This window comes from Eumetopias jubatus, unplaced genomic scaffold, assembly GCF_037043125.1.
Source record: "Eumetopias jubatus isolate StellerSeaLion01/CBP00866 unplaced genomic scaffold, mEumJub1_p1.0 scaffold_12, whole genome shotgun sequence".
NCBI classification, from domain to species: domain Eukaryota; kingdom Metazoa; phylum Chordata; class Mammalia; order Carnivora; family Otariidae; genus Eumetopias; species Eumetopias jubatus.
In genome coordinates this window covers 102,813,846-102,841,506 of record NW_028274818.1, presented here as the reverse complement: position 1 = coordinate 102,841,506, position 27,661 = coordinate 102,813,846, and the positions used below count along the sequence as shown (strand labels likewise).

General features: G+C 50.1%; 1 protein-coding gene across 6 annotated transcripts in view; it reads left to right on the top strand.

Annotated features, from left to right (window-relative positions):
- Positions 1 to 27,661, top strand: part of CUX1 (cut like homeobox 1) — a 350,704-nt gene that overhangs the window by 244,770 nt on the left and 78,273 nt on the right. For 4 of the 6 annotated variants that reach the window (XM_028110255.2, XM_028110254.2, XM_028110252.2 and 1 more), the window contains exons 9-11: positions 5,493 to 5,541; positions 19,320 to 19,424; positions 25,144 to 25,332. In XM_028110255.2, coding sequence (XP_027966056.1) covers positions 5,493 to 5,541; positions 19,320 to 19,424; positions 25,144 to 25,332 — 343 coding nt within the window. The remainder of the gene's footprint in view (positions 1 to 5,492; positions 5,542 to 19,319; positions 19,425 to 25,143; positions 25,333 to 27,661) is intronic. The other 2 variants (XM_028110256.2, XM_028110251.2) reach the window with 1 other exon arrangement.

Sequence of the window (27,661 nt, the reverse complement as noted above, 5' to 3'; positions counted from 1 at the left end):
GGCGTTATTGAGTAGAGAACCCCCCCCACCCACACACACACACGCACGCACACCGAAGTTTGTGGCCCGCGCCCGTTGGAGCAAGCTGGTCCAGTGCTGGAGGAGGGTGCAGTGCCGCCTTTTCTGGGTACAGCCTTTTCTCTTGGCGACATTGCGTTCCTGTCCTCTGCCCGTGTGGGGGCAGGGAGCTACCTTTCCAGAGAAATCCTCCCCTTCCCCCCCTCGCAATTTAGGGGATTCCGGACTATAGCCAAGAAATCTTCCTCAGCGCCTGGCCCTCTGGCCACCACCTCTTTTTCCTTTTCCTACCTTCTGTTTCTGAACCCAGTCCAGTGAGCCCTGCTTCTGCGTCTCCTCTGCTCCCCCTCCACCCCCCAACCCCCCCCCCCCCCCCCCCAGTGCTAAGAGAGCCTGGCCTGGTGTGTAAGATGTCAGGAAAGTGACTGCCTTCCCGACGGTAGAGGCCATCAAATGCAGCCTCTGGGGTGGAGGGGGGGAAGTCACTTTATTAAACATCCTAGAGCTTTTTTTAATTTTTAAATTTTATTTTTAATTTTTAAAGCAAGGAGAATTAATCTTTTGACGTTTCTTCTCTTGGTGCCCAAGAACTTTACAATCTCGTGTTGAGACTATTGGCTTTTGACTTGGGTCCAAGAAGACACACTGACCCGAAGGGCGCCCTGGAGGCTTTTCCAGCTGCCCTGTGGATGTCCTTTGTTTTCACAGCTCCTGATGTGGCTGTGATTCTTTGGAATTGAAATACTCACAGCCTTGCCCTGCTGCCATCCCTTAAGCGTTCAGGAGGCTAGTGTGGATGTAAATACAGGGTCTCCGGTGTGGATATCATTTCCCTTCCGTCACTGACCATGTCCTTTTAAGTTCCTCATAAAAGCTGTGTGCTAGGCCAGAGAATACCCTGAAATGATCTGTAGGGAACTGATTAAAGGAACTACAGATTCTAGGCCAAGCAGAAATGACCCGCTATTTGAAGCCGGAGCAGAGCAAAATGCAGTGCAGGTTAATAGATCAGTGAAAGCTGTTTTGTCAAGCTCGTAAAAAGGTGAGGGAACCAAATTTTTTATAATAAATAGTTTCACTGAGCAAACAGTATGTGTAGTTATTACTGACTTTGGAAAAGAAATGATTTTAGGCTAATGTCAGGCTCCAGATCCTGACGTAGGTAGTGGGGCCCTCAAAATGAAAAGAATGTAAAACCTCTGGACTATTGTTGACACGCGTGCTATGAAAGCGTACGCAATGTCATTCATTACTCACTTCTCGGAGAACATTTCTAGTGGTATTAACCTCTGGGCATTTTTGTATTTCTTACTGAGGGCAGTGTGTCTGGTAGGATTCATTTTGTGGGGGGCTGGGGGCAGCAGTTCGGAGGGGAGCGGATTTACAGACTCAGTGGCAGACGTGTGCTCGAGACTACACCCTCACAGGCTTTCAAGAGCCTGCCATCTTGGTCCTTGTCTACAAATACCAGTGGCCATGCACCCCTGATCACACATAAATAGCCAGCGAGTTGTATCTTCTTTGGTGCCCCTTGGAAAAGCCAATCACGAGCCTACAGACTTTTAAAATAAGAATCTGAACCTTTCCTCGCGCCCGGCATCCCTGGTTCCTTCCACTGTCTCCTCCGGTGGTTTCTGGTCCATTCTGTGAACGGGGACTGCAGCCCCTCTGGGCCCTGTCTTCATCAGGATGCCTGGTATTGAATAGCCCCCGCTCCTTAACAGCAGAGCTCAGTGTTGAGATTATCATTTGAAAGCTTTGGAAATCTGAGAGCTGCTCCCGGAATGAAAAGGTAAGTGCAGTAGTTGTTATCTGGTTCAATATTTTGGTCAGTTTAGCGGTTGCCTGGTAACCGAAGTGAAACTGACCAGAAGATGGAAAAACTTGAAATTCATTTCCAGGGATTGCCTCAGACTGCCAAGAAGGCACCTTCCTGTTTTAATGTGACTAATTTTTTTTTGTAAGTGCCTTGAAATCCTTTGGAGATGATGCACTGTTTTCTGGATGTTCGGTGTACTAATGAATATCCACAACCATTCACTGCCTGAGAAGAAAGCCCAAGAGTCTGCATTTGCGAGGAGGCTCTCGAGACCACCCACATCCCCTAAACCAGGCAGGATGTGGGTGCCATTTCCCAGCCCCTGTGGGTGCCATCCTTGCCCATCCCTGCCTCTAGATGCAGCCAGGATCCTGGGAAACCCTCTGTTCTCTACAGCATGTGTTTGACCCTGAACTGGCCCCTTGGTCACTGGCAGCAGCCAGGCAAAAAGTGAGGAATGGCTGAAAATAGGCAAGGGTGGGCCAGTGGACCCCCAGGTAGCCACAGGTCCCCTTATCTCCAAACCCCCAGGACTGGGGAATTGTACCCAGGGAGACCTGCCGGCTCCTCGTGCAGCCTCTCTCTGAGAATTAGAGCCCTGGCCAGTCTTCTCCTGGTAGAGGGCAGTTAGCAGTGAGGGCTCTGAGGGCCTGCAGTGCTCCCTGTCTCTGTCCTCCCTACACGCAGCAAAAATGCCTTGAACACCTGCTCTGCACCTTTCTGCTCCAATTCCTCTTGAGAGACACAGAGCAGAACCTGCCTCTCTGTCCTCCCTCCACCTACGCTGCCAGAAGGGGTAGCTGGTATTCCAGGGGGAAATCAGCCCCAGAGGGGAACACCCCTCTGGAAGACAGACCCCAACCCCAACAGTGTCTGTGATCCGAAGCAAAACAGATGGACCACAGGTACAAAACAAGCATGGAAAATACTCCAGCAAACAAGGAAGATGTGACCAAGGCAGAGCAGAAACAAGGAGTCATTAAAAAACGAAGGAAGGGGCGCCTGGGTGGCTCAGTGGTTAAGCCTCTGCCTTCAGCTCAGGTCATGATCCCAGGGGCCTCCGCAGGAAGCCTGCTTCTCCCTCTCCCACTCCCCCTGCTTGTGTTCCTTCTCTCGCTGTGTCTCGCTGTCAAATAAATAAATAAAATCTTTTTTAAAAATTAAAATTAAAATTAAAAAATGAATGAAGTATGAAGAACAGAATCACCAAACCAAGGAACGAAAGAGCAAAGTTACAGGGTGGGTGCAGCTACATAAATCTGGGTCAAACTGAAGAACCAGCCAGAAGGCAGCAAGAAAGGCTAAAGAAACAGCAGGTGTAAAGCAAAGGTTGCGTGTTGTAGAGGGACTGAAGGAGATGGGGGCTTACAGAGGACCCCGCAGGAGAATTAGCGGGAAACCCTCCCTGCCAGCGGCTCAGGATCTCGGCTCCTTCCACCCAGGCCATTGCCCTGCAGACCACCAGGTTGTGCAGCGGCCTGCAGATCGGGTTCCGGGCCCCCGGCCGCAATGCCTTTCCCGCCCTGTCCCACAAATACGAGGCACCAGCAAAGGCAGGAGCCATGTCTATACGGGCCTGTCCTGTAGACCCCAGCCAGGGCCCAGACACCGGCAGGTGTGGGGAAGCAGTCGTGGGATGAGTGAGGGAGTGAGTAAGCTCTGCCGGTAGCCGGGGAAGTCAGCCGTGTAGATCTGGACTTTGTAAATACGCGATGAATAACCATCTCATTAAAGTGCCAAACTGTGCTCAGTGGGATTTGCCTTGGGAAAAGTCCGTAAAACTTTTTCTTTCACCTTGAACCAAACGAAGTTCGCACTTTGTTGACGACACTCCATACCGACTGTCAGGCGTCCTTTTCTGTCGTGTTTAAGCCCCTTCACACTTCCAGTGATTTCTCTGCCCTTTGGAGTCAGCACACTCTCTTCTCTGGTACCGAGGCTTTTCCAAGAGGTCTTGAGGTTTCTGGCTGAGATGTTTCCTAATGTCCGCCCCCCACCCCCCACCCCCGGCTCCCAGCACTTCACTGCAGGGGCCCAGGTTGAGTGGCTGGGTCTTCCAGAGACAACTGCCTTCTTTACAAAATTGCCCTAAAAATAGCTTCATTTCACTTAAGCCATTTTAGAAACTGTTTCGGATTTTGTTCAGACCCAGCTCAAAGCAGGATACTATTTCAAACAGGTATAAGGAGCATCGAACCCTCTCACAAGGCCTCTGTTACCCGGTTCAGGCTGCTGGGAGTTGATACGGTGGCCTCATTGGGGAGAGCCTCGGGGCCAGAGGGGGCTCAGGATGCAGCAAAGAACAAAAACAGACCAGCCAGGGCCCGAGTCCAGTTTGGCCAACTCTTGATATTAGGGGTGGGTGGTGGTGAGAGCCAGACAAGCAGGTTTCAGGGACAGAAAGCTCCAGGGATGAGGGTGAAGGAGACACATAGCCCGGCCTTCAGAAGGCTCCCAGTGTACGGGGACCTCAGCTCTATCACCTGTCAATTCAAATCTGTGGCGGTGGGGGAGGGACTGCCCTACTCCCTGAGATGGAACGGTTAGGAGGGTTTGGCTTTGGGGAGTGCTGGGGTTGGGGGCAGAAGTAGGAGATGAGGGTCCGGAGTGGAGGACAAGCCAGGGAGACAGCACAGTCCCTGAGGCTCTTTATAGGCCCACATGTGGTGGGAGCTGTTGGAGCACAGGGCCCTGGGGCTGAGGGGTGGGCCGAGGCGGGTGGTGGGCAGAGCCTCATGGAAGGGCCTGGTGTAGAGCACCGAGCAGGGAGCAGGGGCCTCCTGGGTACACCTGGAGTATGGAATCAGGGGGCCCCGCAGGAGCAGGCCCTGAATCCGGGCAAGGATCTGTGGCTGTAACATTGTGCTCCCTCTCTGTCACGGGCCTACCGAGTCAGCCTCGGCCTCCTGACAGGGGCCACGGGGAGCAGTCCCACAGAAGATGGGGCCGTGTTTGCCCAGGTAGCCTGTTCTAACCTACCACAGACTTTTGGAATTAGGCCTTTATTAGAACTCAGCATTCTTCTCTCTCATGATGTTGTATGTTGGGATCATATATTTGCCTTCAGATGACTCAAAGGAGTAGTACTTTGAAAACAGAAAAAAGGAAAAAAAGACCCTAACAGCTCCCTGTGCATGAGCCAGCAAGGTGATGACCATGAACTCGGGTGGTTAATAGAGCAGACTGCAGAGTCCACCAGCCTCCATTCCTATCCTCCCACGTCCCTCTCCTCCACCTTCTTGTGGTTCATTCCATCCTGGCAAACTTCTGTTCATCCTTCAAAACCCAGTTCACACATCACCTCCTTTGAAGCCTTCCCAGATTCCCTCCTCCAAGGAGAATTTCTCTCTCCCTCCTGTTTTTTGGGGGCACTCTTCAGTTTCCAGGTAGGACACATCGTATTTTATCTTTTGATGGCTCTGTCTCCCCAGTGAAATTGGGCAGGGCGGCCGATCCCACAACACAAGCGCACCTCCTCCCGATGGGCAGTGGAGTCCCCTCACAGGTCCACGCGGCCCCTCTCTCCACCAGTGCCCAGGACTCTGCCAGGCCTGTGTGCTGAGCTGGGAACCATGGTCACCCCGAGCCCACCCACTGCCAACTAACGTCTCTCTCTCTCTCTCTCCCTCTCTCTCTCTCTCTCTCACCTTCCTAGGGCTGACGAAATTGAAATGATCATGACGGACCTTGAAAGAGCAAACCAGGTAGGATGTTTCATGGCCTCAGGCTTAAAATCCCAACAGCATAGCTATTTATGTCATCTTGCTAGATGCTTTTGTCTAAGTTCGAAAGCCAGTTATTCTCGTATTTTTTACATATGATTGTCAATGTCGACGCTTTTTCCAGTGTCATGAGAAGTATGTGGAAGGTCCCTTGGTAGAGTCTTTGGTGTGGCCCCAGTGTCCCAGACTCCCTTGGTGACTACAGAGGAGCTGTTGATTTTTCTTTTCCTTAATCCATTTCTTAAATGACCAGTTCTGCTCCGACAGCAGCCGTTACGCTTGAGTTTGGACCAGTGAGTCATACCGTAGGGAAGTCTTCATCTCTGCCTTCAAATGCTTTGAAGCCACTTGCTCAACTGACAGCCCTCTCCTGGCTAATACTTAGGTGTCACGAATGCCTTGGGGTACTTGGTACTGTGTCCTGCACACAATACCACACAGAACAGGGTGGCTCGAAATACTCAGCCACCTGGGGCGCCTGGGTGGCTCAGTCAGTTAAGCGTCCGACTCTTGATCTCAGCTCAGGTCCTGATCTTGGGGTCATGAGTTCAGGCCCCGCATCAGGCTCCACACTCAGCATCAGGCCTCCTAAAATAAATAAATACCCCCCCAGAGCCCCTGACTTCTTCCCCGAGGACTCCACCAAACAGGAAAACATTGCACTTTAGCAAATGGTGTTGCTGCTTTGGAAAGAAAGAGTCTCCCCGTTTATTTCCTTCATTCGTGGGGAGAAACACCCAAAGCTGTGATCGAGCTCTCGGCCTCAGAAGGCCCAGAAGGCCCCAGGCTGTGGCCACGGGCACAGGAAAGCTTAGGGGTTTCCCTCGGGTAGAATCCTGTGTATCCGTGGTCCTGTCAGTAGTAAGAAGGGCTGACAGCTCTTGAGTAACTTGTGCCTGGCTCTATTCTGAGCTCTTGCCATGCACGGAGCCACCGAACCCTCCCTGCAACCCACTCAGGTCGCTGCTGATAGGATTCCCCATTTTACAGACAAGGACACTGAGGTCAGTGCTGGTCAGGTGCAGAGCTGGGATTGGAGCCTGTGCTCGCTCCTCACTGCTACCCTCAGAACCAGGGACACAGAACACAGGTCACTTTGCCTTTCTTTCAGACCCTCTCAGCTACCAAACACACCCGTCCACACAGCTCCTCACTTCCAAGCACTACTTCTCCTTCACCCCACAAAAGTGCTTAAGCATTTATTTACCTTTATTTGCTTAAACGAATTTACTTTGGCCCCTTTACTCTTACTCGGCACTACTCAACTTTTCAGAGACCTTAACTCAGAAGAAGGTACTAGAAAGAGTTCACCTTCTCTGTCAGACTGTTACCCTTTGGGAATCCCAGACTTGTTCCGTGGCCAATCTCAAGCATGCCTCTCCTTTTGATGGCGCTTTGGAGTAAGCTCCAGGTTGTGCAACACAGCTGCAGTCTGGGAAAATCGAATGGACCGTCTCATGCTGTCTCCGAGACAGTCCCCAGGTACTGAAGAAGTTGGGCCAAGTTGGCATACTTCTCAAAGTGCCGAAGGCCGGGCGCCTGGGTGGCTCAGTTGGTTGAGCAACTGCCTTCAGCTCAGGTCATGATCCTGGAGTCCCGGGATTGAGTCCCGCATCGGGCTCCCTGCTCAGCGGGGAGTCTGCTTCTCCTTCTGACCCTCTTCCCTCTTGTGCTCTCTCTCTCTCATTCTCTCTCTCTCTCAAATAAATAAAGTCTTAAAAAAAAAAAAAGTGCCGAAGGCCACTTGGCTGGATCTCAGTCCTGGGAGACACCAGGCAGGGCTGTGGAGAAAGGGGCCACCCCTTGGTTCAGGTCCCAACTCTGTGTTTGCTGGTTGTGTGGCCTCGGACAAGTCTCTTAACTACTTACAGTTCTTTAAAAAAGAAAAGAAAAAAGGTGAACTTCTGCGAACACACTAAGGGAGAGAGGAGTCAAAGTCATAGAGAAGATGGAATCCTGGTTGGCAGGGGCTGGGTGAGGGGGTACTGGTTAGTGGGAATAGAGCTTCAGCTTTGCAAGATGAAAAAGTTGGGGAGATCGGTTGAACGACAACGTGAATGCACTTAACACTGCTGAAACGTACACTTGAAAATTGGTTAAGATGGTGTATTTTCTATGTATTTTGCCATGATTAAAATGTTTTAACTTTTTTTTAAATGTAAGAAAGAAAGGGAGGGAATGGTAACTGGTACTTCCTTTGCACGATTGCTCTGGGGGTTAGAGGTTAAAATGCCCAAGTACGAAGTAGGTACTTAGATAAATCTGTAGTTGCTGAAGAAGCGCATATTTGGTGGGAGAGTTATAAAGTCCTGCACTGGGGAAATACCAGCGTGGTGGTCATGGGAGAAGTGTAGGCGAGTTCTAACCGACAATTCAGGGTGAGTTAGAGCCTGATGTGGCTGCCCAGAGAAATGAATGCAACCTCAGGCTGCGTTAATAGAAATAGAGTTTCTAGAATGAAGGAAGTAGTGTTCTGCACCAATCTGTAGCAATCAGTCCATGCCCAGGGAATTATAATATATTTATATATTATATAATATATTTCCAGAATTCTGTGGTTTCCAGAATATATTATATAATATATTCTGGAAACCACACTATGAGGACAGCTGGACCTCGAGTGCATTCAGGCTCCACCCCATGGCCAGGACCAGGAAGGAACCGTCATACAAAAGAAATCAGGAGGTTTGGGGACATTTCCTGATCTCTGGGGAACAGGGAGAGGAGACAGAGGGGCTTGACACCAAGCACCAGAGGAATAATTTCAGGAACTTGGGATGTGACAGGGTTACAAAGGGGAAGGCCTCGGGTGGGAACATCATGGATTCTGTCCCGTAGCTCTCCAGGGCTGGCCCAGGGAAGGGGTCAGGCTTTTTCATGGCCATGGCCACACTTGGAGGCCGGAGGCTGGCGGGAGGGACCTTACTCCTGATGTAGAGAAGCCCTCTCTCAGTCCTGGCTCTCCAGAGGTGCCCAGAGCTGTGTGCCCCCAGAGCTGTGAAGGCAGATGCGGGCCAGCCCTCGCCGTGGGTGTGAGTTCAGGGATCAGACACAGAGGGAACAGAAGGAGGGATTGCACTTGACTCCGTGGGTTAACAAAGAGAAACATGCCCGGCGTGGCCATGAGGAACACAGTGTTGCAGGCAGGCACAGAAGGACATGGTGAGCCCTGGGGATTCTGGGCCATTCCGTAAAGCCAAAACAAGGAGGTGCAGGGTGGGAGAGTAGGCCCACAGGAGGGGATCTAGATCCAGGTTTGGGGGAGGACTTTGAACATCAGGCCTCTACATGGAAGACCTCTTGTTGAGAACGGTGGAGAATCCTGGGCAGGAGTGAGACGTCGGACGTGTGTTCTAGAAGGATCCCCCTGGCAGAACATCAGAGAACGGATGGGAGTGGAACGACTGGAAGCATCAGTTTCAGGGCAAGGCAGACTCGGGCCCGCAATGAGGCGGTCCCAAGCAGAGAGGAGGCGGCAGGGTGGGAGGAGGGGGACAAAGGAGCCGCACGCCGGTGCAGGCACAGCCAGACATCTGGTTCAGCCGCCTTTCCCATCAAGGGAAATCCCCAAGAGGAGCAATTTACTAGTTCATTGGCATATAACATTATTTTTGCACTAGGTTTATAGTCAAAATGTTCTACTGAGACCTGAAGCTGTTTTCTTGCTGCCACACTCGTGTTTCTATTGTGGCAAAGTGGAGGAGTGGTCAGCAGCCGACAGCCCGGGGTCTCATTTACACCTGTTCATTAGACTTCAAGGCACTTGCCTTCAGACGCGCTGCCTTGATTGGTGGCCGTGATGGTTCAGAACGTTGAAGACTGCGTGATAAATAAGAAGCCACAACTTTGCACCTTGCGACCGTAGAAAGCCGTCTGGGGACTTCGGCCATTCTGGCACTTGGCCAGCTGTACCCTCACCCGTGTACCTTTCTGAGCAGCTCTAATGTGAGCTGCTGGAGGCACAGAGTCCCAGCCGGCGGCAGGAGGAGGTCCTTCTTTGTGAGTGGTCCTCCTTCTGCTAACTTGCTGATTCTAACGGAGGAGACTGCCCTAATGGGAGGACCATGAGCTTGAAGCACAGCTTCACCTCCCCGAGGAAAAGAGCCAAGTGTAGAGAAACATGCAAAGAGTCACAGGAACTCCCAGCAAGGCACGGCACTTTCTTGAACCAAGGTTTCTGGATTCCAATGGGGAACAACTGGGTTTGCATCCCAGATCCCCTATTTCCAAGCCATGTGGCCTTGAACGAACCCCCAGGCTCCTGGTGTGTTTCCTCGTCTACAGAATGAGGGTAGTAATTCACACATCTGAGAGAACACTGCTGAAAAAAATCCACTGAGTAAATTTTGAAGACCTTGATCGGCTTTATTCAGTGATTCCTGAATCAGGCAGCATCCCATCCAGCAGACAGAAAGGAGCTCCGAGGATAATAGAAGGCTTCTATAGGCAGAAAAGGAAAGGACAAGGAAAGAGCTGATTGTTTCAGGCGGGGTCCCCTTCCTATGGGAGCCAGGAGGGGTCTGTTGGACAGATGACCTCACTAGCGTTGACCAGGAAATTCCAGATTGATGGGCTAAAGGTCCCCTTCCCGGGAGAGGCTGACACTGCAATTAGGTTAGGTCTTCCATCTTGGTTTGCTGACATGGGGTTTGGCACAAGTGACTCCATTTGGGCCTGCTGTCTCTCTTTTAACAATTCTGCCCTTTTGATCAGACTCTTAGCCTAACAGGGAGAGTCTCGTGATCAAAATTTAAGGCGTTAGTGCTGTTCTCAGCCACCACTCTGTAATCTTGCAGCTTTTACTGATCTTCTGTGTGATATTCCCAGGCCATGATGTTTTCTGTGGAATTCCTGTGGTGGTCACAGGATCACGACTTCAGGCTCACCATTTCTTAGTGGGTCATTCTTTTCATTGCTTTTCTGACATTCCAGGCTTGAGATCATTCGCTTGACGGTTAGTGGCTTCGAACATGCATTTAAAGCTTTTGAGAGTATACAGCACACCAGGGAGGTTACTATGATTATTATAAGCCGGATAATTCCCAGTGTCTGGAATGTACTTTGGAGCCATGGTCCCCAAGACCCAAACGATTCAAAATCAAATAAGTTAAAGAGCGATCCTGTTGAAAGAGTCCCCTTTCTTAAGCCCAGTGACTTGCTCAGTGGTTTTATGTAAACGAGTTCCTACTTTCCCAGAAGTGTTAATCCAGGTGCAGCAAGTGGTGTTGATCACAGCAGAGACCCCTTCTTGTTCAGCCAAAAGATGATCAAGGCCTGTTATCAAGAACAACCTTGGCCAGAGAGTCTAAGGGTCTTTATTGAGTGGCTATTGCTCTGGCAGTATACTCCCCAGTACTTTCAAGAGTTAAGGAGAGGTTCCTGGTCATGACCTCATTGGCATTTACTGCTAACCAGGGAAGTAGGACCTGGGCAAAGGAAGCAAATCCTGAACCACCAGTGCCTCCCAGTAGGTCCTTTCTAACTCAAAATTCAGAGGCTGACCAGTGAGCTGTCTCAGTCTGTGGACAGTTAGGGGCACGTTAGGTAAACCAAGAGGCATTGCCCAGTTATGCACCAGCCAGCCAGGCATGCACAGGCCCAGGGAGAATGATAACCGCCCCAGGCGAAGATCAGCCTATCAGGGCACAAAGCATTCCCACTAAGGTGATGCTGTTAATGGACAGGTAGGAGTTCTTTATGACAAATCCAGCAGTCTGAAAGGCAAAGGTTACCACTGCTCCTAGCAGTGGCCTGGGAGATACGAATGATGGTGTTATCTTTCCAGGCTAACCCCAGAGTCAAGGAACAAAAGCGAAGAAAGGGTGTCATGTTCAGTTCAAGTATGAGGTCTCCATCCAGCATCTTGGGGAGAAGCAGCCTACATCGCTGTCATTTGCTTCTCTTCCTAGTCATTCCACGCAGAGGGTCTCCAGCGTTCGAACAAGACCAGCTGTCGAGTGGAGCCTTCTTTAGCTGTGAGATGTGTACTCAAGCTTCAGGTCCCTGGAGTCTGGCTGCCATCCGGGCAGTGAGGAGGACCGGGTCTCGTCCCTTCCAAGGAGATTCAAGGGCAGTCTTTGTTCCTCATGAATCCAAATCAGAAGAGCGGGAGGAAATTGGAAACATTAGTTTTGAGACTCATGGCCAGATATTTGAGGAAACTGGAAGAATTCAGGATCCACTCCAATTTATAGGTCTTTTTTTTATCAAAAAAACCTCAAAGACAATTAGGATTAGTATCTGCTATCTACAAAGGTGCAAACATAAGTCTTCTCTCTGCAATCACCCCTATTCTTTTTTTACTACAGATAATCACAGTAAAAGTAATTTTACATTCAGCTTGGCCTGATTATTTACATTAAGTGTTTTACATTAAGTGCAGCAAGAATAGTGACTGACCACAAAAGCTCCTCCATGCTTTCAAAGCTGGAACCTTGTAAGCAAAGAACCAAGTTGATTTTTTTAAGGGGCTTTATTTATTGGCCTCATAAAGTCAAGCTTAGTTCCTTAAAACTGTCTGGTCATATCTGAGTCTATGCACATCTCTCAAATAATGACAAGCAGGTCAGACCCTTGGTAATATAGCCAATACTTCCATTGGTGTCCTGTCACAAGGAGAACACATTCTCATTGAACTTACCCAAAAACAAACTAGACTGCTGTGAAAAGAATAAAGTTTCTGAGTTCCAGAGGGATCAAGTTGAGAAAAGTTTCCTTAAATCTGGAAAAAAGGAAACATCAGTGTTTCAAACAAGAAGTCATAAAAATTAGTCATTCTCCTCAGTTCATTCATTTCCTTGTTATTAATCCTCATTGTGCTTGAATCTAGTGGGGTTTTTTTTTTCCCCGTATGTTCTGGAAATTCTTACCCAGTTCAGTTTCATGATCTTGGTTGTCCAAAATTTGGACTTGTCACAGTCCTTTCCATGAAACCCTGTGAAGATGAAGCACTTTTGTAGGAAAACTTGTGCAAAAACATCTGAGTAAAACAACTCTGTAAATGACAAAGACTTCAAAATGTCCATTGTGAAAGATCTGCTGAGAGTTCATCTGATAAGGAATTGTAGTCATTTCTGTGATATATGACATTTTAAGATAATAACTGGAATCATGACATAATACCAGGATAAATCAGATTTCTAGGAATCTCACACAATTTCTGAAACACTTATATACCTATACAAATACAACATAGAGAAGACTCAGTACAAAGCTTCCCGTGTGATTTAACAAACCAAATAAGCCGAGTTAGGTTTAACATCTCCCTTTTTATAAGGCAAGAGAATAAATCCTTTGAGATGTCCCAGGACCCCTCTGTAAAAATCTCAAAGTTAGTTCCAAGTCAAAAAGAGTTCATTTAGCATTTGATTCACAGAAGTTTGTCAAAAAAAAAAACAAAAAACAAAGGATTTTAGAACACTTGGTCAAGTAGGATCATAGGTCACTGTGACACAAAACTTACTCTTCTATTTAACCATAGTGACAACTGAAGACCTTGAAGGCAAATGTGGAAAGTTAAATAGTTGTTTAAAAAAAAAAAAAAAAAAAAAACCCTTAGCTCATTTAGTAGAGAAGACAGCTTTCTTAAGGAATCAAAGACCTGATAAAGACCCAAGAAATTATTTTGACAAGACACAAAATCTTCGTTTTCTAAGCAGGCTCCTTAAAAGGTAAAGAAGAACCTTTTAGGGGCACCTGGGTGGCTCAGTCAGTTGGGCGTCTGCCTTCAGCTCGGGTCATGATCCCAGGGTGCTGGGATCGAGCCCCGCATCGGGCTCCCTGCCCCGCGGGAAGCCTGCTTCTCCCTCTCCACTCCCCCTGCTTGTGTTCCCTCTCTCGCTGTGTCTCTTTCTGTCAAATAAATAAATAAAATCTTTAAAAAAAAAAAAAACCTTTTACAGTCTCTTATCAAGAGAAAACAGTAGTTCAAGAAAACTCTGTCCTTTTAAAAGAGAAAACCAGCGTGCCTGGCTGGCTTCGTCAGTAGAGCATGTGACTCTTGATCTCAGCTCTGTGAGTCCGAACCCCACGTTGGGTATAGAGATTAATTAAAAATAATAAAATCTATTTTAAAAAAATAAAAGAGAGAAAACCAAACTCTGTGTGCCAAATCACCTTTGATGTTAAAACCCACTTAACTGTATTAAATTTATTCTAATCTTAGCTAGCTTAACCACAGATGAAAATTTCTTTCCAAAGATTTCTTTTCCACAAATCTACAACTTTTCTTTTCTGCATTCAGATTTTGCCCTGTGTTTTTCCTTTCTCCCATTCTGAAGTAAACAGCCTCGCTTTAAGACAAAATCATTTCCGGTGCTTGGGTGGCTCAGTCGTTAAGCATCTGCCTTTGGCTCAGGTCATGATCCCAGGATCCCGGGATCGAGCCCCGCATTGGGCTCCCTGCTCCGCGGGAAGCCTGCTTCTCCCTCTCCCACTCCCCCTGCTTGTGTTCCTGCTCTCTCTGTGTCTCTCTCTCTGTGAAATAAATAAATAAAATCTTTAAAAAAAAATCATTTTCTTTTCCCTCAACACAAATGCCTTCATACATCCTTTGAAAACACACATCTTACTTCCCTTGCATACGGAGATGTTTCCTTTATTATTTCTAGTAGTTTAATTACCCATATTAGAATTTTTAGCCCTTAGGAGCCTTGAATTTCTAGTGGAAACGAAGAAGTAAGTAAGTAATCATGAACTTTTACATCAGCGTTCTGTGGCTTGGCAAACGTATAAATACGTGGTATAATTTCTAGTAACGTGGTTTCTCATAGTAAGTTTTTCAGTGTGGCACAAAATGTTTCTTACTGGTAGACCCAAATCTCTTTGGTTCCTCTGTAAAAGGAAGCCCAAAGTGGATAAACCTGTGTTCAATGATTAATTAGCCTTTTGCGATGAATCTTGCAATGAAACTTTTGGAATTTTGAAGCATCTTGGAGACTTCTGCCTGCCAGTTAATAGGTACCCCATTTGGTTTGTTTGATTTGGGAGCCCTTGCTTTCAAGTGCACTGCTTAAATGATCTTCTCTAACTAGAACGTTCCTCATAATGGTCATTGTAATTCTAGGTTGTTTTAATAAGATTTTTGCCACGCTTGTAAATATTTAAAGGTTCTGAGACTGTAGTTCTTCGACATAAAATAAGCAGGTGTATCAGTAGGTGATGTGCTCGACTCTTTGGGATGATGATGATGATGATGATGATGATGATTACGATGATGACTGTTTGAGCTAGCCTTTGGGTCTTTGGGAGCCAAACTAATATCTAAAAGGGATAGGCCACTGGGTTGGGAGTTGTATGATGTTTTACAGTGTACCTGATTGCATGGAAATTTTCTTGAGGTTGGCAGGTGACCTAGTATCGCTCTAACCTAACCTAATTCACCCTAACACAGGGGTCTTAGAGTTAGGTGGGTCTAAACAGGGACTTGGGTTACCAGCACAGGGCCAGCTTGGGACACAGGACAATAAGTGTCTCATCTCTGGCCTGTAGTAGGCCTTCCTGACCTCTCTTCTGCAGAATCACTGAAGCAGGGTCACCTCTGGGGTTCTGGTTATTCTCTGGAGTCATGTGTGGGTATTGCTTTGGACCAGAAGTTGGCTGTGTGCTTTCCAGAGCAAGGGAGTCCATCCCTTTGGGAGACTCATTTGTTGGCCTTACTGGCCTCCCCTCTCTTTTATCTTTCCAGAGTACAGGGCCTTGTGGAGAGCAGGCCAAGAGATCATCCCCAAGGAGGGCTCACCTTCTTCTCAAAATTGTCCAAATGTGGTGTTATGTGTCCTTGAGTATGGTAGCCAGAAAAATGGTCCCCAAAGATGCCACCTCCTAAACCCAACGACTTTACATTAGTAAACAGTAATTTACATTAGTGTACCTGGCATAGGGGGACTAAGGCTGTTAACAGCTGACCTTGAGGTGGGGAGATGACCCAGGAGGGTGTGAGTAGACCCCGTGTTATCACAGGGTCCTCAGATGCAGAAGAACCCACATTAGAGCGATGTGCTGGCTTTAAAGATGGAGGGAAGGGGCCACGTGCCAAGGAATGCACGTGGCCTCCAGAAGCTGGAAATGGCAGGAAAACAGATTCTCCCCCAGAGCTTCAGAAAGGAACACAGCCCTGCCCGCAGTGCGATCTTAGCCCAGTGAGACCCACTGCTTGCAGACTCTTGACTTCCAGAACTATAAGATAATAAATGTGTGTCGTTAAAATCCACTAAATTTGTAGTAATTTGTTCCAGCAGCCTTAGCAAAGTAATAGAAGGAGGGCTTGCCTTGCTAACAGACCCGTGTTCTTAGGCAGGTCCCACCCCTGGGAAGCCATGGGTCTACCTGGAGGCTCAGCCCATTGCCAGCTCATGTGGATGCTTTGTCCCTGAAGGGACTTGCTCATCGCTGGTGGCCCCAAGCTTCGGTTTTCATGGCCACATATACGGAAGGGGACAAGACACAAAGACCAGGGCCAAGTTGGGCAGGAGACTGGATCAGACACCCACCACCACCATCACCACCTTTTTAAAACCAAGGACCCCAAACTGGGAAAAGCCTGGATTCCATCATGTCTCAACCCTGGTTCTGGCAGGGGGGAGCGAAAATACGCCTCCCTAGAGAATGCCTAACCACAGCCACCTCTCCCTGCATCTCACGCCAGGCTGTGACTGGCCTCACCAGCCTTCCCTCTGGGCCTTCACCCACCCCACCTGAGGCTCTTGCCTTTGCCCACTCTCTGCCCCACCCCGCCGTGCCTCCTCCATCTTTTATGAATCAAATTTTTCAGACTTCAAGGTCTAGAAATAGCTGTCGGCATCCCATATCGGCTTTCTAATGTGTCCTCCTTCGGGGGCTGAGTTGAGGGAAAGCATCCCTTACTGCCCTTCCTGGGGCCCTTCAGGAGCCCTTGAGGAGTTGGGTGGGGAGGCCTGGAGGTCCCCATGGGCCTCCCTTTCGGATGAGGAGACACCCCGGACCCACAGTTCTGGCCGCCCTTCCCAAGATACAAAGCTGTGCCTTGGGCCAGCCAGTGTCACATACGTGGGGACTCATCCCTGCTTTGCGGTAGCTTGACTGGCGGAAGACTTCTTAAAGTGCTGCCGGCTGCTTCCTGCCCTCCGGCTTCACTTTTCCCCGTGCTGGCGGCACCCACTCTGGCTTCCCAGGAAAGTACAGAAAGTCAGCAACAGCCAGCAGAGGAAGCGTCTTGGGGGAGCAGCCCGGGCTTGGCAAGGGGTGGCCGCTGGATCCCACACCCCCCTCTGCACCCGGGATAGCGCAGGGCTGACCCAGCACGGCGCCCCTTTTTCTTCCTGCCTCAGCTGCCGACGATGAGACTAAATTCACAACCTTAGCAACTGATTCCCTCCAGCTGCCTACCGACGGCTGTCCCAGTCCTTCAGCTGCTCTTGGGCCTGCTTTTATTTTTCGTCTGCTCTGGGCCTCTTTAGCTGCACGGACGACCTCAACTCCTTTTGTTCTGTTTTGTCTTGTGTTTGATGTCCTCGGGGCATAAATCCTAAACAAATCCTACGAATCCTAAACAATCGAAAAGTTGCCCCGAAGTAACCAAGTCAAGCCAAATGCGGTAAAAAGGCCGTGACCCACCATGGATAAGGCCACAGAGTGACTCCGGACGTGAACTTGGAAACCGAATGAAGTGCAGAAGCTCTGGAGAAATTACGCCAGGCGAGGAGAAAATCCTCAACAGCTAGATCCCGTCCGTGTTCCCTGAGCCACCCGCCTCTGGGGAGGCAGCGCTGTGCGCCACTCGGCTAGATGGCCGTGTGAGAGCCTCCCCAGGCGGGGCTGCACGGCCTCGTTGGCTGCTACTCAGACAGCTTCTCCACCAGGCTAAGAAATCTTTCTCCTAGTCCAAGAGACTAGAAATATGTCAAATACACCTCATTCCTGGCAGCGTTGTGGAGGTTTTATGCCCAAGGGCTTCGACGACCAGAAAGAGAAGAGTAAACTTTTCAGTAATAATGACAAGATTATCAGAAAAACTTGGAGTGGCACATCCAGCATTCTGCCACTGAGGAGGAGATTTCCTGCCGTTGGCCTTGAACCGGGAATCACCCCTGCCTGTGTCGCCACGCCGGTCACATTGCCACCTTGCCTGGCGGGCCGTTCTGGATTCGTTTTGGAGCAGAGGGAAGGAGGCAGCCCCGTGAGCACAGACAGGCCTGGCCAGGCACCGTGCGAATTAGATGGAGTGAGCTTCCAAGCGCCCCTGGAGAAGCAGGGCGGGCAGCCACCAGCACTACCCTGGGCAGAAGTAATTGCTGTTAGAAACACCCTAATTTGTCCTGCGGCAGAATCGCTCAAGGCTGCCAAACCCATTCCTCAGCCAGCTAGATTGATCTAGAAGTACCGGGCAGGCTCACTTCTTATTTCTCTTCTTCAGTCCTTTCTTAGCAATTAGCCGACAGGGGGCGCCTGGGTGGCTCAGTCCGTTAACCGTCTTTCTTCGGCTCGGGTCCTGATCCCAGGGTCCTGGGATCGAGTCCCGCATCGGGCTCCCTGCTCCGCGGGGCGTCTGCTTCTCCCTCTGCCTCTGCCTCTCCCACTGCCCCTGCTTGTGGTCACGCTCTCTCCCTGTCAAATAAATAAAAATCTTAAGAAGAAGAAGACACACGACAGCCAGGCTCTCCTCATCCATCTTTTCTCTTGGTGCAGTGTGAGCCTGATGGAAAGAGCAGCGCGCGACTTCTGGGCCCTGTGCCCAGTGCTGCCATTCCCCAGCCCTCCTAGAGTTTCGTCCCCGTCATAACTGTAAAGGCAGGACGAGCCCGGTAGTAAAACGCATGCGAATGGGTCCTGTGTGCAGGGCACTCCTGCGGAGGCTGATCCCTGCGGGGTCCCTGAGAAGGTGACTAGGTGACTATGTCCCTATTCTGGGGGGGATGGAAGAAGCTTGTTGGGCAGAGGTCGCTTGACCCCGCTCTTCCGCCCACTGCACCACGGTGCCCTCTTGGGCAGTGGTCACCAGCGTGTCCCAGTCTCACCGCCTGGGTGGGAAATCGTGTGTTACCATCCAGTGGTATTGGTTTTCCCATTCGGGAATGACACGCAAAGAGTGGAAGCTTGCCCCCTTTTCTCCTTGGCCCCCTTCCTGCAGTGGGCTCCGCACCCCCTTGCCCCCAGCGGGCCCGGCCGCGCTCCCGCCTCTGGCCCCCTGGTCAGCCTGGCTGGCTGGCTGCAAGGGCCAGTGTCGGCGTCAGAGAACTTGGTCAGGTGAAGGGTTAAATATGTTGAAATAAGCCTGGCCGTCACAAAAGAGGCAGCATTTACACCCCGTACGTTTATGGAAATACTTGCTGAAGGAAAACAACCACAACATTGTGCACGTCTTTAGGAAGAGAATGGCCAAAGTGTCTTTAATTCACTGTTTACCCGTGAGAATTACTCCCAGGAGTAATCCTGCAATAAAATCTTCTTGGTCTATGAGAATAGAAAGAAATTGAATCAAAAGACTCTATTTCCACTTGTATTTATTCAGTCTGGGAAATTCAGTGGGCCGGAGCATTAGTATCAGCAGGGGATTCCTTGCTCCTAGCGTTAAATTACTGTCATAATCGCTCAATTATTTCTTCCTTGTACTGTTTAAAATAAAAATCCATCACATTCTATGTTTTTTTTCTAGCATTTATTAGGTTGAGTGTTTAGGAAAATCAATTATAGTCAGTCAGGCATGAATTGATGAATGTTCTTGTAATAATTGTCAGTTGTTAAACTGAATGTACTTTCTCTCTCACACTTTTCATTTCCTTCAGAGGGCAGAGGTGGCTCAGAGAGAGGCGGAGACTTTGAGGGAGCAGCTTTCGTCGGCCAACCACTCTCTCCAGCTGGCCTCGCAGATCCAGAAGGCGCCGGACGTGGTGGGTAGCCCGGCCCTGTGGGGACTCTGTCTGGGGATGGGACCTGTAACAGTCAGAGGAAGAGTTTTGCCAATGGGGCATCGATGCTAAGTGGTCGGCGTGTCGCCCGCCCGACGTGGAGGCTGAGGCAGGGGATCTCCTCATGAAAGAGAGGGCCCTCCCGGCTAGGCCCGTGGGGAGACGGCTGGCAGAGGGTGGGCGTGTGAGGCGGGAGCCTTACCAAAATTACACCGGAAAATTGGAGGTTTGGTCTCCACCTCGATACGTCCTTCCAACGTGAGAAAGCAGTTGATGATGAGCGGGGCAGGCCAAAGATGGAATAAAGCGATAACCGGCTCCAAGCCTAGATGGTAGCAGACTCATTGCAAGTGCCAACATTCGGAAGGAGGCACACATCTTATTCCTTTGTATGCCTCTTGATTTTTCTTGAGATGAATAAAAATTGCTCTTAGACGGAACTTTCCCAGCTCAATCGAGGCAGCTTTGACTTGGAGATTCCAGGCTCCTGCCTTGAGCGCCATGCAGTGACATGGGGCAGCGCGGAGTTAAAACCTGGATATTAGAGCCACGCCCCTGGGGTCAGACCCCAGCGCTGCATGACTTGGGGCGGGTAGCTTGACTTACCTGGGCCCGGGTTTCATCATGCGTGTTGTAAGAGTTCTGGAACTTCTTCCAAGCAAAGCACTTAGAGCAAGGCTTGACCTCAAATCCATGTCATTCAACCTCAGCACTTAACTTACTGCGGTTGGCCTCACCATCTCTGATCCGGGAGCCATGGGTGCAAAGCTCAGCTCGTCACCTGTTTGCCCACAGACCTCAGGTAGTCAAACTTGGGCAGCCTCAGTTTCCTATGTGCAGAGTAGGAGTGAGTGGCCCCCAGGGCCCTCCAGCTCCCGTGGCCTCTGGTGGGTGAATTGTGCTTGTAGGTGCCCTAGATGACAAAGTGAAAGTTCCAGAATGTAAACCTGTGGGCCCAGAACGCTTGGCCCCAGTACGCTTGGCCCCAGTGGCCAAGCCAGGACGCAACTGGGACTTCTTAAAATTATTCCCCAGGAGCGAATCTGAAGCAGAGTTTTAGTGTGAGGACCTCTTTTGAAGAACGGATTTTTCGTTTTCTGTCCTTAAGTTAACATCACATTTTAAAAATAATTAGTTCATTAATTAATTAATGAACACTCAAGAAAACATGATTGTTTCAGGGTACAGAGAAAAAATTTCCATTTAAGGAGCCATCACAACTTCATGGACTCTGCTATTCATTGTACCTGAAACATCCCCTTGGCTCTGTCACTGTCCCTTCATCCAAGCGTGTGTGCACGGGACCCGGCACCATAGCTGAGGCGGGAGGAAGCCCTCGAGGAAGGAGTCATTTCAGCTTCTCTCCTGGCCTCTGTGGTCGCCTGGGGTTCTCGAGAGAAAGCCGTCCATCCTCATGTGTCTGCACGGGGCTCCCGAGCTAAATGTTTTTGATTGAAAGGATTTCTGGCACCATCCGAGACTGCAGCAACCAAAACATTTCAGAAGGAAATGAATGTTTTTGTAGGTAGAGTAAGTTGTGGGTCCTCGAGGCGCTTAAACACTTCATCATGGGCTAAGTGCAGTGTTTACGTGGCGCCGGTTCAGTCGTCCGAGAGCAGCGCTGCCAGGCCTCCCCCCTGGGCCTGCGTTCCCAGTAGCTCCAGCTCCAGCTCCAGCCAGTCGGGGAGCAAACATAGGAAACTAGGCCAGCGGGAAAATGTCTGTTGGGCTTGGCTGGCAGGACTCGGCAGAGGAACAGTGGAGTCTATAGATGGAGCAAAAGCCAAAACCGATCCGTTGGGTGTCTTAACGGAATCGCCAGTCGTGAAAGGCGAGCCACCTCTCAGCAGGCTCTTGCTCTATGGTGGGGGCTGGGGTGGGGCTTGATCTGGTTGTCTCCTTTATGCCTTGAGACACCGCTGTCGTTAGAGGTAGGGTTTATTATCCTCGTTTTACAAGTAAGGTAACAGGCTCAGAGAAGTTATTTACTACCCAAGGTCACACAGCTCAAACCTGATCAAGCTGCAGTTTGGTCCTAAGTTGTCTTACTCCGTAACACACTCTTTCCCCCCCTCCATCGAGCCTACTCTCCTTCGTGTGCGTTGAATGAGACAGGACATATGCAGGTCCTCTGTCGAGTATTTATAGACAAATATTAGTTCAGGGCTCTGGTGCACCACACCAGGCCACCCCTTGAACCTAAACAAACCATAATATTAGGAAACATGCCTGTATATCAGGCAACCCTACCGGGTAAGTCCACCAGATGGAATCAGCCTACCCTGGCTACTTGGTGTTGGCAGAAACACAGGGGGTTAGTAAGAAAGTGAAACTGAGGTCCCCGTGCCCTCGTCTTTCCACCGCTGGGATAAATATAAGTAAGGTATCTCTCTGAGTCTGGGGCCCTAGGCGCACCATCATTTCATGTAAGGTTTTTTTTTCCCTGTTTCGAGTCATACTGTTACATCTCATCCATATTTGCTACGGAAATGGCTGCAGGATAAAAGAGGTCATTACGTAGCTTATCTCGGCCTGGGCGTGCTGGTCTCCATTGGAGGACTCAGATGCACGCAGCTTGGGAGGGAGGGGTGGTGAACAGGGTTCAAAGGGACAAAATTCAGTGAAGTCCTACTTCAGTAACTTCTGCTTTTACATTCATTTTTCCCTTTGGACTGTCATCATCTTAAGGCCTTCCTTTTGCTTTTACCATGTTTTCAGACTCTGCAGAGCATCTTCACACATCCTGTCCTGGCTCCTGAGCCATCAGAGGCCCCACCCCCCCCCCGGAACCTGGCACCCATGAATAGTGTAGGAGCCCCTAGAGGTCTTGGAAGCCTGGAGCCATGGGACTATCCCTGCTGGGACAGACTTGGGTCTGGTGCCCACTGTGGGAAGTCAGTTCTGTTCCTTCCTTCAGAGGCTTATCCCAGCCAGAGTCCTGACCCTGAGCCTCAGTCTCCAAGGGAGGGCCCAGAACCCATGTATTTTCTAAAGCCCCCAAGTGTTTCAGGTACAGCTGAATTGAGGCCCAGAGAGACACGCGGGAGCCAGCAGTCCTGACCCTCTTTGAATCGTACATTTCACTTCCTGGCAGTGATCACAAGAGCATCGCAAGTGCCTGACACTGACCTTCCCGCAGTTGTGTAGAGCGCCCCTCGTCTCAGCCCGTGCTCACTGTGTTGCACAACTTCCTTTCTAGCTTGTTGCCCAGGCGCTGAGACCCAGGCCCAGACCTCCTTCCACCCCCTGCCCCTTGATCACCTCCTGGGCCCTTGTCTGGTTCTGCCTTATCTCCTGCGTGTCTTTGTGATGGAACAGCCAGGAAGTGAGCCCCATTTGGGCTTTGAGTAGAATGACCTTTTCTGTCTCATTTCCAAGGTCTTACTGCTTTTGGGTGGATGATCTCATCTCTTGGAGGTTACGTAAGACACAAATGGCTTTGGCTGTGTTATGAATGAGGAGGTCGGCTTGGGTGCCTGAGAGTCCGTTGAAGTGCCCAAGGTCACACGGCCGGCGTGGGGCCAGGCCAACTCCAGGCCCCTGAGGTTGAGCAGATGGCTTTCTGGGACTGCCTGCCCCCAGGTCCCCATCCTGAGTCCAGGCTCAGCACTGCCGGCTGCTGTTTCTACACATATCATTTGAACCACTTATCCCTGGTATATTCAACTTGCACTTGCCCGTGTAGAGCCCCAGCTCCCCATCTGGCTCGTTATACAGACTCTCCCAGAGAGCACTAGACACCATTATTATGGCTGGCATCCCTCAGGTTGGAAAATTGATAAATAAGTTAAAATGAGATAACACAGCTCAATCTCTGCCCCCCCCCCCATGAGACCGACCTCCCTGGATATCCCTCTCATCATGTCCCCTCCCTGCTCCCCCAGGCCCGCCACCACAAGTGCGGGCACCTCTCGCCACCCTCCTGACAAGGCCCACCGGCCCTTCTACCCCCTTCCCTCCTCACAGCTCACTTCCACATGCTTCTCTCACTAATGTGGAGTTAGGCACTAACTCCTGGCACGACCAGGAGGACTGATCTCAGGTTCCCGTGGCTCCTGCCGAGAGCGGGGCTTTCCACATGCTCGGAGGTCAAGGGTGGGTTTGGTTTTGTTGTTAATTCCCGATCTGTTGCAGACTGGTCATTTTACAAAAGACAGTAAACACGTCACAGCAACGTTGAATTGCTAGGAAAGTTTCTAAATGCTCGCTCTCCCGTTCCGGGCTTGTCTCCCTGTGTACCGGCAACATTTTGTGAGTTGGCGCCAGTTCGGGGAGCACACTCTGAACAGAACTGATCTGGACAGCATGTGCCTTTTAAAGAAGCAGGCAGGAAGATGCTTGCCGGGGCCACGTGCGTGTCTGCCAGGGCTCAGGAAGAATGAAGGCCTTACTTTCCAAGAGAGTACAAACCTAAGGAACAGAAAGGAGTCACTCCTTTGCACGCAGAGCTTTACGTTCTTAAACAATCAGGTCCTTAATTTCACAGCGGGGAGAAGTGAAAAATTGCTTCCCTGATGACTAGCTGCCCCCCAGCATGAGAACCCTATGACAAGCACATCGTGCCTGGCTGCCAGTATGGGCAAGAGCAAGACATGAATTGGGGTGCTTCTGGGGGTGAAGGGGGGCATGACAGTGAGGGTGATGACACCCCACCCTGTAGCCTGAGCTGCCCCCAGGTCTCTGCTGTCACAGAGACTAGTGTGTCCTTTCCTTCGACCCTGTCCCCTGGCCATGCCCAGAAGAAGTGCAGCCACCGCCAGAAAAGCTTCCAGAGTCCTTCAGGAGCCAGAGTTCCTTTTAAAACTTGGATAAAGTACAGCTTTAGTCCTTGGGAAGTAGAACTGACTTCTTTTTCTTCTTCTTCTTCTTCTTTTTTTTTTTTTTTTTTTTAGTAATACCTTCTTTCCTATTCTGCGTATTTTCCAAAATGAGCAAATTGGGGGGTGGGCAGTAAGTTTTTAACAACATCAGTTATCATAAGCGTTCCTAAGCAGAGAAGCACCAAATGCATTCTTCCACGTCTTTTAGCTCTTTTTTAAAATGTTGACTGAGAATCAGTTGGTCAGACACCGTCCCAGCCTCTGGATAACGCAGTAGTGAACCAAAGGGATGTTGCATTGCATCTTGGGATAGAAAATCCCAATGCTTCAGAGCTTCCAGGGGACCTCCTCAGAGCCTGCCCCACTGGCACCCCCAGCACGCAGCAAGACCCTTTCTGTCACCTTCAGATGGTGGCTCAGGTGTCACCATCTCAATGAGGCTTCTCCTGAACATCCTCTTAAAACCCCACAGGCTCACCCAAGTCTGACCCCATGTCCCTCCCCCGCTTCAGTTTCGGGGTGGCACAGTTGGGGCCCAACACGCTTTGGCATCTCAGCTACCTAGCCCCACCCCCTGACTGGATGCCCGGGGACAACAGGGACTCTTCTCCCTGTGCTCACAGAGTGTGCCTGGTTCCTGGTGTGCACCCAATAAATACTGTCCATTGGCCAAATCCAGGCGCATTTGCCATGCAGACGGGAAGGTGGTGCAGGGAGGGTGTTGGCAGGTCCATCCCAGCAGAGGCAAGAGATAACGTCTCACCATGAGCGCGCTGTCTCCATCACTCCACCTGCACGTTCTTGCCTCCATTGCTGGCACAGATAAACACAAGCCCCACCCAAAGCCAGGGCAGTTTTGTCATTTCCTTTCTCCTCCGCAGGAGCAGGCCATAGAGGTGCTGACCCGCTCCAGCCTGGAAGTTGAGTTGGCCGCCAAAGAGCGGGAGATCGCCCAGCTGGTAGAGGACGTGCAGAGACTCCAGGCCAGCCTCACGAAGCTGCGTGAGAACTCGGCCAGCCAGATCTCCCAGCTCGAGCAGCAGCTGAGTGCCAAGAACAGCACGCTCAAAGTAAGGGTGCTGTGGAGGCCACGGGCTGAGGGAGGGCTGGACGCACACACACACACACCTCTGCTGCCTCTACCTTCTTCCACATGTGACCCTGGAGGAGCCTGGGGCTGGGTGGCCCAGGGGGTCACTTCTGTCTTCACTGTCTGGGGGCATGTGCTGGATGTGGTGACCGCCACAAGAGGCCTTAGCTCAGAAGCCACCTTGTCAGCCCTGCCTTGGCTGTTGCACAAGTGTCTTTCACGTTTGTGGATTGCACAGGTCATGGTTAGAACTCATCCTCACGTTAAATGCAGAAGTGACGGCTCAGGTTTTTTTCAGCCTGAGCTCCAACCATCAGCAAGAGTTTTTCCCTCCAGTGAGAACAGTGGCAGCATAAGGAGGCATGAGATTCCCCGGGACGCATCTTTCACAGGTGCCGTCCCAGCTCCTTTCCGGAGAGCATCTTGTCTGGAATTGACTGCAAGTAGGGCAACCTTGAACCTCTGTGAGGGAGCTAGAAGCAGGGTCCTGGAGCCCAAGGCAGGGAGAGATTTTTCAACCTGTAACAGCACGGTATGAAGAATGTCCTCGCACCCTAGATTCGCGGCGTGTCAGGGCCAGAAGGGCCTCTTTGGAGCTGTCTTACTTGACGATAAGCGACAGGGCTAGCAAGAGTGTGGGCCCGGCCCCCAGGCCAGCAGGCCCCCACTCTGCCATCCCTCCCCAGCCTGCACGATGCCCACCCAGCTTCCGTTTGCGGAGCGTGCGAATGACAGCCAAGCCCAGTCTTCATGTACTAAATACAGTGCATCAAGATCAGTTGTAAAAATGTCAGGAAAACTTTCTCTTCAGTAAAGTAATTCCAGAATGTAGTTAGGCCCATCTTAATTTTTTTAAAAAACTGAGATTTCCCTTCCCAATGCATGCCCGTGTTTCTGACCTTGAGCCGAGTTTCCAGCAGGTCGGCAGCTCGCGGGCCTGACCTCCCTGACCCAGGGCACCCACTGCTCTCCCTCCCTGGTTTCCTCCTGGCCTCTTCAGGGTGGGTTTCCTCCAGTGTCTGAGGAGCCAGTCCTGCTGACTTTGGGGAGAGGGTGAACACATTTGTCATCGACCATGACATTTATTTCTCCCATGGTTCTTACTCTCCCATCAGCCTGCCCAGTGAGTGCCAGCGTTCATCTTTTATTTCTAGATTAAATCTAATTTTCTCGTGTTACAGCCATTTCTGACCCCAGCAGTGACATTATTATTAGATAATTTGCCTTTCTCTGCTTTGTTACAGTTAAGGGGGGACTCAGATACATCCTGCATTTGACTATGAGAGGGAGGCTATAGAAGTTACATTTTTTATTATGGAGCAATTTCTTCTAAATCAGTTAAGGTTTTAATGTTTGCCTTCACACACAAAAAAAATGAAATGCAGTTTTACAAATTAATGTTCTTTATCTGTATCTTGGGGGAATTCTTTAATACGGTGCAGTTAATGAAACAATTTGGCAATACTTCTTCCAAAATTATCGCTCCCTTATCTTCATCTGATCTAATAATCAAAACATATCCTCTAGTAACAAGACTTCTCTGATTCTAATTATCTTAACCCCTTGTCACCAGGAGTGAAGATCTCCCCAATATTGAACCCGCACACAAAAGGCATTAGCCTCCCCCAGACGAGCGCATCTACCTCCCTCACCCGAAGGAGTAAGGTTAATTGAATGAGATACCTTCCCAGGGCTTTTTTTTTTCCCCCTAATGTGTATAATTTATAGTCTCAAATCTAAACTAAACAGCAATGCAGTTATTAGGAAAAATAGGTTATGAATGAGACCCATCAAAGTGGCAACCTGATGCTTTTGCAATGGGGGGTCTCCGGCCGGGAGTGGCACCTGAACTTCCCCTGGGGCTTTCCTTTCCTGCTCCTCCCTCTCCCACCCCAGCCGCGCCCCCCCACCACCACAGTCTTTTCCTTCTGGGACCATGTCATTCAGCCCCGGGGGACGCTGGGATACATGGTGCGGGGCTCAAACTGGGATCGCCGTCTGAGGATGCTGCGGCTTGTGGCCCGGCTCCGCTGCTTGGCGCTGGGGGTGGTTTTGCCGTGAACATTGACGATGGTCTTTGAGACAAATGCTAATGTGCTTGATGACAGTCACTGAGGAGACGTGGGGGTTGATCTCACAGGGCAGAGTCTCTACTCTTGAGCTTCCTGGGGTTTTCTCAGTGCCATACCCTGAAATGGAATATATTTGTGGGGGGCCGTTGGTTTGCTTTCTCCAGCACCTTGAAAGTCTCCATCTCTTGCAACTACTGTTTCCTCACCTAGACGATCGATTGGTAATTCCGTGAGGAT